Source organism: Doryrhamphus excisus, chromosome 12 (assembly GCF_030265055.1).
Source record: "Doryrhamphus excisus isolate RoL2022-K1 chromosome 12, RoL_Dexc_1.0, whole genome shotgun sequence".
Classification (NCBI taxonomy): domain Eukaryota; kingdom Metazoa; phylum Chordata; class Actinopteri; order Syngnathiformes; family Syngnathidae; genus Doryrhamphus; species Doryrhamphus excisus.
The window spans coordinates 5,955,014-5,968,208 of NC_080477.1; the positions used below are offsets into that span (position 1 = coordinate 5,955,014).

General features: G+C 42.0%; 1 protein-coding gene across 8 annotated transcripts in view; it reads right to left on the reverse strand.

Moving 5' to 3' along the window:
- nav2a (neuron navigator 2a) overlaps positions 1-13,195 on the reverse strand; it is a 208,465-nt gene that overhangs the window by 48,826 nt on the left and 146,444 nt on the right. For 7 of the 8 annotated variants that reach the window (XM_058089756.1, XM_058089757.1, XM_058089753.1 and 4 more), the window contains 5 exons: positions 11,782-12,991; positions 9,831-9,940; positions 9,639-9,747; positions 7,824-8,228; positions 2,220-2,342 (listed from right to left, as the gene is read on the reverse strand). In XM_058089756.1, coding sequence (XP_057945739.1) covers positions 2,220-2,342; positions 7,824-8,228; positions 9,639-9,747; positions 9,831-9,940; positions 11,782-12,991 — 1,957 coding nt within the window. Of the gene's footprint in view, positions 1-2,219; positions 2,343-3,556; positions 3,854-7,823; positions 8,229-9,638; positions 9,748-9,830; positions 9,941-11,781; positions 12,992-13,195 lie in introns of those variants that run through there. The other variant, XM_058089760.1, reaches the window with a different exon arrangement.

Here is a 13,195-nt window from a genome sequence, read left to right on the forward strand (position 1 = left end):
TCCTTGTTGCTTTATTAGACAAGATATGGCTAAACGCCGGTTTGGTACTTATTCCTGCACACACGTCTATCTTCTGTGTTAACCATTTAGTTTTGATTGTCCTCTTGCTCCCTCAGGGATCATCGCTATTTAGCGACACTCCCTAACTCCTTGTTAGTTTTATTGTTGGTGTCCTACTATTTTCCTACTACTGTGTGCCTTGTACCGGTGAACTCTCTGCACCGCTCCCTCTGTGACCTTTTTTGTACCTTGTTACCTATTGTTTATTAAAGATCTTATTCATCATCAGTCACCATCCTTGGAAACTCATATTTGTGAAGAGCTCACACTCCAGATATTCTCCACCATGATTAATAACTTAATAACATTTTGTCTCTTACCATTGTCTTGCAAATGGGAGCAAGCTTAGCATATAAGTGTAAAGTGGTCTGACACTGGTCAAAAATAGCAAAAACCCCTCAGTAGCACCTCCTAAAGTTTAACCAATTACCTAGGGTGATGACTTCTTACAGTCTAGACATCACATGAGGCTGCTAGGCAACCAGGCCAGACATCCCAACTTTGTTGTGAATAGAGTAAAACAAAAGATTAAATCATTTAACTAGTGAACACTGCACTGGATTTTTATTTTATTTGATCTGCTGGATAAAAAGTCTACATTTTAAAAGCCCCTTTTGATAAAAAAATACTCCTTTTAGAAGGATTAATGACCTAAAATAGTGAGTGTGAATGGTTGTTTGTCTATATGTGCCCTGTGATTGGCCGGTGACCAGTCCAGGGTGTACCCCGCCTCTTGCTCGAAGACAGCTGGGATAGGCTCCAGCACACCCGCGACCCTCATGAGGATAAGCAGTAGAAAATGAATGAATGAATGAATGACCTAAAAAACTCCCTAGCTGGGAAGGGTGAACAACCTCTTGATGCCATGTCCACCCACCACATGGGTGGAAGTGGGGTGAAGTCGGGCAAACATCTTGTGTTATCATTAATCTAGTTTCATATGTGTGCATGAAATGAACTGACGTGAAACCCCAAAACTTCACATTGGTATTTTATATTTGTTCCAAAAAGCGGTGATCTACTGCAGTGATTTTCAACCACTGTGCCGCGGCACACTAGTGTACCTTGAGAAACCGTCAGGTGTGCCGTGAGGAATTATCCAATATCACTTTTTATAACTAACATTGATTAATCATCATTTGCAAATATTATGTCAATACCCATGAATATATGGACCCAAATATTCCAATTGCATTTGGTTTATTTGCTCAAACGGAAAGAATTGAACAGGGATGGAATATTCCATTGAAGTATCTTGTACCCGCTCAAACGGAAAGTTGTCAGACTGCGTTTTTCTTTGTGGTGTTTTTCTTCTTCTGTTGTTTATTGGCGGTTGGCAAGCAGCTTTGGTGTGCATTAGCGCCATCTGTGGAACAGAATCTAAACCCTTCTATACTTTATTCGCAAGTCCAGTTTTATTAAAAAAGAAAATATATATCTATATAAAACATGTCCTGAGTTTAATTATAAAATATTAGCAAGATTGAATTTGATCTTTTCCTGTTTAAATTTATCCCGGGTGCGTTCTTTCAGCGCATGCTCAGATATGACGTAACACGCAGATCCAGACGTTCTTCACTTTTAAAAATGGAGGCCAGCAATCGGCACTGGACTAAGCAAAGTTTGTTTTTGATTCTAACTAAATTTCAAGACTGGACAGACGAAAAACTGGCAATACGGAGTTATTCCAACAAGTGAAAGAAAAACTTGGGGAAGCCGGTATCACGTGATGTTGACGTTTACGTTTTACTGGGCATGCCCTATTGACTATTCTGGTTGATTTTCACGGCGCATGTAGACAAGAGATTGGAATATTCCTTTCTATGGATACCATTGTTTCCCGAAAGGTCATTAGTAAAGAGAAAAAGTGGTGATGTAAAAACGTGGCTACTGTGGAGTGTCTGTGGTGTAAAGACTGGCAGAGCAATGTAATATTGGTCCGTGTGGCAACACCTACCTTGTTCCTCCGATAGACATTTTGATGCACGTGTGAGATCATGGTGACATTTTGTAACATTTTTGGTTAGTGGTGTGCCACAAGATTTTTCCAATGTAAAAAACGTGCCGTGGCTCAAAAAGGGTTGAAAAACACTGATCTACTGTATTGGTCAGATGATATAATACCTAGTCGGTCCATTAGGATATTGGAGAAGACTTACCTGTCAGCATCTCCCTGTCCTGACGATGTGTTCCGGTGCAGTGTCTCTCGAACAGCAGAGATGTTGTCTGGCAGCCGGTTCAAGCGCCGTGTGTACAGACCCAAACCACCATCAGTCATATAGCTGTAAAACACACAAACTCACATCAGACATGTGATGATGAAGTTTCAAGACAGCAGGTAGCACATAAATTGATATAATTTTTCTTATGTTCCATTTGGGACTTCCACGACAGCGACGAGTATAAACTATCAGTGAGGGGAATATACAATTCTCAAATTGCCGGCAGTCAACAACAGTGGTCTGTTAAAAAGCTCAAATATTTCAACTGCTTCCATGGCTTCAATGCACCTTCAGAAAAGCTGTAAGTACAGTCGGAGCTACTGTACATAATCAGAGCATTCATTTCATAAGAAGAATGAATTTGATTTATTGGTTGTAGGACTCAGATGGTGACCGTTAGCAGCACTTACACAAACATTCCCACTCCAACTAAAACAACACTGACCAATCCCCCAAATATTGACCCATTTAGGAGACTCCTAATGGAAGTAAATATTGACACATTTCCCTCAGGTGTAACCCAATGAAATGTTTGCTGATTTAAGTTGAGGCTGGACCGTTGGATGGCTGAATGCTTTCTGTGTGGGGCCGTGATGATTTTGTTTTTACAGTTAAGTGAGTAGAAATATAAGCCCGTACGGTATAACCCTTCTGCTTTATCTCAATGTAGAATCTCAGTAAGAGTGGACCCCGTAAGTACAGTATACACAACAGCACAGTGTTTCCTTTGTTGGACCAAAATAGACAACAATGTTCTGGTTTTATTAATGATTTAAGTTAATTTCACAATTAACTAATTCTGTGTCCTTTAACCACAACCAAGTTGTCAGATGTTCTACATTCCCACCAGAACAAGAATACCATTTCACTGCATAATTAGTTCAAATGTTCATGGAAGGACAGTACGAGAGGAATCAAACATTGTTTCCATCCATATTGCTTTCCACTGCTGACAAAAGCATGACCTCCGAGTAATAAAAATAGCACACTGAGTAAGAAAACATACTTCCGATGTAAGACAGCATACATTGCTGGGAGAATGAAAATGTTTTCATGTGCAGGACTACACAAGGACAGACACATGCACGGACACACTGAGGGGATCCTCCTCCAGGTTTCAGTTGCCGGTTAACCTGTAACCGACTGCAGGAGAAACATGCCTAAACAAGACAGTTTATGGGCTGAAACTGTAGCCAGGCAGTGCTGACTCAGCTGTGTCAAAACAAAACACTTCAAATTCAATACACGGCGACCTAAGTTGTATTGCTACATACCTTTCGGCCTCAAACATGGTTTGTCCAATTCAAGATAAACACATCCAGGTTAGTGTTAGTGTAGAAGACCGTTGATGAAATCTCCAAAACAAATGATGTGCTGGTTATCGGTAGTGAGCCTGCGCTATATCTGCCATCATTTGCATGAAATCAGCAGGTGAGGGCAGAGTGGATCAAGTAGATATCATATGTGAGAACACGCCAGCACGGCTGTGTTTCCATGTGCAGCCTGAGCTGAGTGTTGGTATGCAGCCTCTCTCCTCAGCTACACATGCTCTCCCCTCCTGGCAGGAGGTTCTTGCTGTCTGCTCAAGGTGGAGGAGGGCTGAGATGGGGGGTGGAGAGAGACGGGGGAGGGCAGAGAAGTTTATCAGGCAACATAGCCTTGGGCTAAAAAGGTGTTTTGGGGGTGTTCATCAAAGAACACAAAGAAAAAAAGAGAAAAGGGGGTTGTTGCTCATCTATACGTATGCAGTGTACAATTTAGAGAGTATACAACGGGGTCTCAAACACGCGGCCCGCGGGCCAAATGTGGCCCACAGGACACTAGTTTGAGGCCCCCGCCTTGATATGAAAGTTTAATATTAGTGCGGCCCGCGCAAGTTTGATATGGATGCTGTATGGTATCATGTACCCAGAAAAAAATATTACGTTTGATTAATGTTCATGTTAAAGGTTAAATAACTGTTAATAGTTATCCTCCCTATCCGTGTGGAAGTGGTAAGTTTTTGGCTATTTAAGTTTAAATAAAATAACTTAAAGGCTACTGTTTAGGTCGCTAGCTCTCTAGTTTGCGAGTTAGCATGTGTCTCAAGACCCTGCAGTTGCACAATATGTTGTAAATAAAAAGAGTATAAATGTGACTATAGTCGTGTTTTGTCATGTCTACAGGGTTCGAATAATGCTTTGTTAATTTTAATCAGAAAAAAATAATTTGTCTACCCACAAACTATATGTGGTTTCTTAATTTTTTATTATTTGCCGTTTTATTATTATTATTATATTTTTTTCATTACTGATTGATTTTCTTTATTCTTGATTTGTTTATTTATTTTTAATCTTATTTTGTGCAGAAAAATAAAAATTAAGATATTTGAGAACAGTGGAATGTTTTATCAGAGCTTTTATTGTAGAAAATCGGAACCAAAGCACTGAAAAAGTTTGTATATTTTTCTGTTTTTAATAAATGTTTAAACCGGGGGCCGTTTAGACATTGTATAACTATGTTAATTCATCAATACCAAGCATAGCAGTACTGTAAACACGCTTAAACTGACTTTATGGTTAAAAATCGGGGAGACATACGTAACTTATTTATTGATTTGCTCATTTGAGAATAGGCCTGACAAAAAATGTACACTGAGGTTTGTTGTTTTTTTTTAACTGCTTTTTGCCTGCTTACCACATTTATTATATACAGGATGATGACTTTCATTTCTTGTATTAGCAGATACCATATAAGATAATACTGTTAACTGTACTGTATTTTGAGGAGGACATGCACTGCCAATATGTTGTGACCTTCTTGGGTAAACACCCCACCTCAACGTGGAAGAACCAGTTAGTGGATGATGCCACTGCTAAATGGCCTCACGGCTGTAAAGATGGGTGGGCGGTCTCAGTCTGTGTCTTTTTTAAATATTTAAGCCTCGGGGAAACTCCACCCACCAAACACACACTCTGCACACTTACACAAACGCAGATTAAAACACACACACTCCATGGCTTTCTACCCCCAACACAACAAATGGCCTCCAGTCAACCTGATTCATTTGCATGAAAATGCAATTTTCCAGGCAACAAATTTGTTCTGCAAATAATGGAATACACACAATAGACATATGTCAAACACAGACTTGCAATCGAGGTGACACTAGGATATTAACGTTTTTTAGTAGAGGAGGACAGCATCTATCCATCCCTTTTCTTATTCCGCTTATCCTCACTAGGGTCACGCGGGTATGCTGAAGCCTATCCCAGTCGACTTTGGGGTACACTCTGGATTGGTTAATCGCAGGGTACATATAGTCTGAGGCGGACAGCGGACATATCGAGCTAGTCAATAAGTGATAATAAGCGTTTACTGGCCAGCATCACAACATGAGCAAACAAGTCTCAGGAGGCAAAACATCCCATAAAAAATGATTTAAAGTATATAATACTGTTTTCTTAATTAACAAGCTTAACACGACATCAAAATCTGCTTCCCCCTTCGTTCTCATGCAGTGGACATTTCCATGTTACTGCACATGCACATATTGACTCGATAAGAGGGTATAGCAAAACAAACTGTTGGCGTGGTTTGGAGAAAAACGAAGCCGAGGTGAAGGTCAGAGGATTCCAAACAGTTTTTAACCAAACTAGCGAAGGTGTTAACCTCTTTCACAGTCACAGCAAACGTAAACACAGGAGAATAGAAAAGTGTCAGCTGCACAGAATGCAGTCTAATCATCCCTTGTTTATGTTCATTGGTTTCCAGACAAGCAGCGGTCAGTGTATTTCTGCAAAATAGGATTAAATATTAATGAATTGAATATTTTTTGTAATTATATCATTGAAAACCTGTTATCAATCTTCTTCATACGTTTTTTTAAGATTATTAGAGCCCTCAAGAAATAACATCCATGAAGTCACATTCATTTTCTACCGCTTATCCTCACGAGGGTCATGGGGGTGCTGGAGCCTATCCCAGCTGTCTTCAGGCGAGAGGCGAGGTACACCCTGGACTGGTCGCCAGCCAATCACAGGGCACATATAGACAAACAACCATTCACACTCACATTCATACCTATGGACAATTTGGAGTCGCCAATTAACCTAGTATGTTTTTGGAATGTGGGAGGAAACCGGAGTACCCGGAGAAAACCCACGCATGCACAGGGAGAACATGCAAACTCCACACAGAGATGGCCGAGGGTGGGATTGAACTCGGGTCACCTTGACATTTATATTACCTAATATGATACATGTAATCACGGTAGACACAATAATAATAGAAAGCCAATTGAGAGCCAAAAGCCAAAACTCCTGGTTGAGCAGTGTCAGAGTAATAGTAAGGATATGTGTTCCCTATTGGGAGACTTAGCGGACCCCGGTCCAGATCCAGACACAATAATGGCCCTTTACGGACCCGTGACCAATTAAAGTGAATGGGAAATATAATGACATATATTCATGCTTGCAGACCATTAATGCAGGTATTAATATTGATCGATACCAACGTAAAAAGGTTAATACTTCGAACCTGGCTGCGTGTCTCTGCTGACTGTCAGAGACCGAGAGAGGCTCCCTGTGTTCACCCCTCCCTCTCTTGTGTTTGATTTACAGTCACGTGACACAGGCAACCAAACACTGCCCACCACTGCTGGCCCGGTCGGCAGGCGAGCAAGCCCAGACATACCATGGCGAGAGCAGGAGGATGGCAGAAAGAAAGAGGAGCACTATTATATTTTATATAATTTTAGACTGATCCCGATTGTTGATGCAGCCACCTTAATTTTCATTTTATTTTTTCAATATCAGTGAGTATATATGGGCCAGTATCGGCGATACCAAATCTAGCGGTATCGCACACCGCTAATAAATGGGTATAGCTGCTAGGGGCAGGGGGCGTGGCAAACTTGTGCTAGCAATTGCTATGCACGCTTGGCACTATACATTATCGTCTTTAGATATTTATGTGACGATACTATAAATTGCTAAAAATAAAAATAAAAATAAAAATAAAAATAAAAATAAAAATAAAAATAAAAATAAAAATAAAAATAAAAATAAAAATAAAAATAAAAATAAAAATAAAAATAAAAATAAAAATAAAAATAAAAATAAAAATCTGCGACCCTCGAGAGGAAAAAGCAGTAGAAAATGAATGAATGAAAAATAAAAATAAAAATCTGCAACCCTCGAGAGGAAAAAGCAGTAGAAAATGAAAAATAAAAATAAAAATAAAAATAATTTCCATTTGATAATGTACATTATATTGATGCAGATGAGGTTTTAGTATGAAAAAGACATGCTGCTAAATTTACACCGGGCCTTAGGGAGACAAGAGTGTCAGTTTGTAGGTGTTTGTATGCAATCTGATATTCTTGGGATCTCAGTATTATAAAAAGAAAGAATGGATCTGCATCTGATCACAGCCAGTATGAATGAGAATAGTATACTACTGCCCTCTTCTGGTAAGTTGTATACGTACACTTTGTCAACGCCATTTCCTTAGCAATCCTTTCAGCTAAAAACATGCCCTGTATAGTACGCATCCACTCACCCACTGGCGACATCATCCGTGCGTGCAGCATTCTTGCTCAGAACATCTCCATCACTCATGTAGCCAGTGACCTCCATGGCTAACCCATCAAGTTCCACATCCTCCCCGGGTCTGTCTCCAAGCTCCACGCTACAGAGGCCTCCACTCCTGCCTGCCAGCTGTCTTCTGAGGTGCCCCGGGTACAAGTAGCGACCTGCTTGGCTGCCTGCCACCCGGCCCGCATAACCATTCCCCACGGAGGGGGCATCCCCCGCTTGAAGACGAGGGCTGGACTGGCCCAATCTCCATGATGACAAGGAGGGCCGGGTAGCAGTAAGACTGAGGATGCTTCGTCCACCCCCGCTGTTGTTGTTGCCACTGCTGATATCTGTAGTGACGCTGCCATCAAAAGTGGTCTCCAAGGTGCTGAGGACAAAAACACAGTGGGAGAGAATGAATGAAAAACCTAAAAATGCAATTTCCAAAGAGGTGATTGCGGTTCCCTGCCAGAAAGTTGGTACATGCACGCCATATTTGACAGCTTTTGGAGGGAGAAGAGAAGAAAAGCAGCATCCAGTTCATCCGGAGTGAACAAAAAACTTCTTCTCACTTTTTAACACCCTTTCATTGACCCTGTTAACATTCTCGTTTGTCTCCACAGCAGTCTAGCTTCTGAACTCTGTCTTCCTCACTGTACAAATATTGCACATTTTATTTCATTTGTCATTTTTTATTTTGCATCGTATAACTTTGTGGTGACCGTACGGTGACCTAGTGGTAAGCATATTGGCCACACAGTCAGAAGATGCGGAAGATCTGGGTTTGAATCTCCATTTTGGCATCTCTATGTGGAGTTTGCATGTTCTCCTGGTGCGTACGTTAACTTCAGGTACTCTGGCTTCCTCCCACATTCTAACTAAACCATTCATTCATTCATTCATTCATTTTCTACCGCTTTTTTCCTCATGAGGGTCGCAGGGGTGCGGGAGCCTTTCCCAGCTGTCTTTGGGCGAGACGCGGGGTACACCCTGGACTGGTGGCCAGCCAATCACAGGGCACATATAGACAAACAACCATTCACACTCACATTCATACCTATGGACAATTTGGAGTGACCAATTAACCTAGCATGTTTTTGGAATGTGGGAGGAAACCGGAGTACCCGGAGAAAACCCACGCATGCACGGGGAGAACATGCAAACTCCACACAGAGATGGCCGAGGGTGGAATTGAACCCTGGTCTCCTAGCTGTGAGGTCTGCGCGCTAACCACTAGACCGCCGTGCTGCCCCTCTAACTAAACCAATGCTATTAATTCAATGTAAAGAACAAAAGTAATCTCTGAGTTCATATAACAAACATAACAGCAACCTTACTACATTTTTTACTCAAACATCAATTACATTTTTCTCGACTCACAATTACGTAAGAGCCCAACGTTAAAATTCTTAAATTCTAGAAAAACAGTACTAAACTAAAATCCAGACAGCTGCGTCAACACGGAGACGCGAGGCGAGAGCAAAGGTCGAGAGTCTGTGACAGGAAACCAGATTAGAGCTAAACCTGAATCAAAGCCGGCATGAAAGACATGCCCTGTGATCAAAGTCAAAGACTCCCTCAGAAGAACAGCACGAAAAGAAGAGCTAATACCTGTAAACCTCGACAGACAGGGTCTGCTTACCATATAGCCGCTCAGTCATTGCCTCAAATCAGTTCCCCACTTAGCCTGCCTTTGACGTGATTCACTTGAAACAACCCAGCATATTCAACACACCATGGTAAATAACATGAGTACTTTACTATATAAACAAGCACTGAGGGAGCACACTGCAGTTACCTGTGTGTGACCTGAGTTCCTCGCAGACTGGACATGGTCTCCTCCAGGTTCTGGCGCAGATCTGCAATGTTTTTAACAGTCCGCAACCGCCTTGTCTCCGGGTCTTCACCTGAGCACAAGAACAACAACATATACCGTACATACTCCATGATAAGAAGACACAACTCCGCTATTGTGAAAGAAGCCACCGACCTGAAAGGTCCTCAGTAGAGGGCTGGTTGGTCTTGCTGAAAGTAACATCCCCACTTCTGCCTCCTGAGCTGGACTCGCTGCTCACAACTCCTTCACACTCAGTTTGAGATCTACAGGGATAGATTGTATGAATAATCAAAGGAAGGAAAAGAAGTGATCCTGAATTACCGTGCATTTAGTGGAAAGCTGATATTTCACAAAAGAGGGCTAAACCTGATTAGGAATTAAATCTGCTGTGTTTCCCGTCTTGTGACCGGGGGCCAATATGAGCAGCTTAGTCCAAAATGCCTTCTCGGTGAGATGCATCACACCTTCTACTTTCACTGGCAGCACTGGATATATATATAATATATATATATTAGGGTGCATCAAATTTGAATGGGAATTTTTAAATTCATAATATCAATTTGGCTAGCATTCCATTTTTTTCCCTAATGAACATAAAAATGTCTTTTGCAAAGTTTTGAGGAAATCCTTTGAGATTTAGGGGTGCCACCTCACACATAAACTTTTGTAAAATTTCAGAAAAAGTGCAATTTCTAGTCTAATTGCCAAAAAGTTGACCTGGAAATGTTGAGTACAATGAACTTGTATACAGCATCATTTTCTATAGGGTTATCAAAGGGGGCCCAGACCAAAGACCAAGCTGCGACTGCTAGTCTGAAAGGAACTAGTTGTTGAGGGCACAGTACCTAAAATAATAAATGGACAAGTGTATATCAGATTATGTAGGACTACAGTACTATTCTCAATAAATATGAGGCATCAGCAATACTGTCTACTCTATATTACTGTTGTTGATGTTATGCTTGCTCAGCTATTAGCTAACTGTCATTAGCAAACTGTAGCTAGCTAATGTTAGCTACAGTAGAGGCAATGAGCGCTAAATATCTATAAATATGACTACAAATCATTCAAATTACAAAGATAAAACCACAAATTTCCTAGTAATATGTAATAGGAGTATAAATACCAACAAAAGCATAAAGATCACATGAGAGTTCTTGAGCTGCAGTCTTTGCTGACCTCAAATCTCCATGGCGACCATTGAACTGTTCACCACTTTATTCCACAAAAACAGATGTATGGTGGCACCCCTAAATAATCATGTATTGGAAAAATATTTTATATGTGTTGTTTCTACATATATTGGAACACTTTTAGTACCCAGTCATAGCAAAATTCAATAATTGTGTTTTTTGATGCACCCTAATACACATATATATATATATATGATTTCACAGAGAGATGGGTATATGAACATGTGTCTACGCAGTCTTTCCAGTAAGAAAAGATGTCAAAAGGCACATGAAGCACAGGAAGTGAGAAGAAGCACATAACCAGCTGGATAAAATGACTTGGCTCAAACAATTAATAAACCCATTAATTGAGCAGGAACCTATCCCTGCTTGGTCATCACAATCCAGCATTCCCACAACTCTGCAAATCATCAAAAAATTGCCATTTTGCGCTGATAATCGAAATAACCTGGTTGTTTATTTATGGAAAACTACTGGATTTCTCTCCTTGAGAAAGTATTCATATGCGGTGAATAAGCTTGATATTTACACGCTGACTTGCGCATCGCCAACCAACACAATTAAAACACCTACATCATATACATCAATATAATACCGTAATACACTGTATGTGTGGAACAAAAAAGTAAATGCACCACATGGACTATGCCAGTATCGGAATTGACACGACACAGTAGTATACACGGCAAACAATAATATTTGAATATGCAAATCTTTTACAAACAGGAAGTGAGCCATCATTGTCTCGAGGCCTTTATAGAGTTTTAGTTCCCTTATTGAGTCTGATGAATGAGCCACAGTAGAAGAAACACCTCCTAATATAGTGTAGTATTACAAACTATAGCAAGGAATGTGACCAGATTCTGCAGGAATGTCGTCCAATTAGCGTATAATTCAACATGTGGGCTCACCTGTACATGAAAGGTGCAACGGTGGCCATGTTGGGGTGGCTGTGGTGCTGTTGGTTCTGAGGTAGCTGCACGCTGACGGTGTTGCTGGCCGTGCTCTGTGTATTGCCTCCTCCGGCCACAGTGGCGGAGCCGGTCCTTCCCTCTGTGGGATGCAGGCTGGAGGTAGTGCTGGAGTGTTTTCTGTCCTTTTCTGAAGGACCTCGATGCATGGCCAGACCTCCAGCTAGCTTCATGCTTCGTGGTCTCTCCCCGGCCTCCTTTGTCCCCACTGAAGAGGCTTTACCCCCAAGTGGGATTTTGCCTCCTGGCTTTGGTATTCCACTGTGTGCAGGGGTGGAATTGTCCTTTTTGGCCGTTTTTCCCCCTTTGGGAATGAAGCTGGCAATTTTCGAGGTCTTTTTGTTTGAGCTCTCCATGTCTCCACCAAGAGGTGGAGACATTTCCTCCTTAGGCTCCTCTCCCCTGAGTTCTGTCCTGTCCTGCATGGACAGACGTTTTCCCACTTCCTTCCCTTTTTCTTTCTCCTTCCCCCTCTCCTTGTCTTTCTCAGGGCCTTTGACGGAGCTCTTTTTGGCTGTCAGAGCTCTGCTGAACGTCCGCTGCGCGATGCCTCTCAAGGCAATTTTGGGGCTACTGGCAGTCGTGGCGACATGACTACCTGCTGTGGGAGCAGCTCCATTAGTGGTTCCATTCATTCCCGGGCGGATGTTGCCATCATCTTCTTCAAGAGGGTCAGTGTTTGAGCCCGTCTCGGCTCTCTCTACCTGCACGCTGGGTGCCACATTGTCATTCTGTGCACCGATTCCATTGGACGAGGAGGAGGATTTAGAGCTTCCTTTGTTGTTAAAGAGCTTAAGCTTCTCCAGCATTGACTTTTGCGTGACAGCCTTAGGAGGCGCTTCCGATCCCAAAGCAGCCTTACAGGAGGTCTCCTGTTTTGTTGATTGCATGGCTGACGTGGGGCTGCTATTGGAGGTCGGGGCTTGGGAGGTGTGCTTGGAGCTCATCGACTTGCTCTTCCAAGGCTTGCTGTTGCTGTTGGGGTGGGGGATGGCTGTGGAGGACGGAGAAGAGGACGAGGAAGATGTGGTCAGTATCAGGGCAGAGGTAGTGGCAGGGATACCGGTGGAGGAGCTGATGGTGACTGCAGTCGACACCGCATTCTCATTCGTCATCAGCAAAGGCTGTGAGGTCATGCCCTCTGAGGAATCTGCATCGGTAAACACAAACATGGTACTCGTTATAAAACAGAAAAGTAGAAATGAGCAGAATCAGCATTCGGTAGTAAGTCAGGACGAAGAAACTACAGTCAAACCTTATATGGCCTGGAGGTGCCCTCAGCTGGTGTAGCAAAAATGTCATTATTTTCCTTTGAGCAAGCCACTAACATTGTTAAACCCCCCGCTGCACTAAC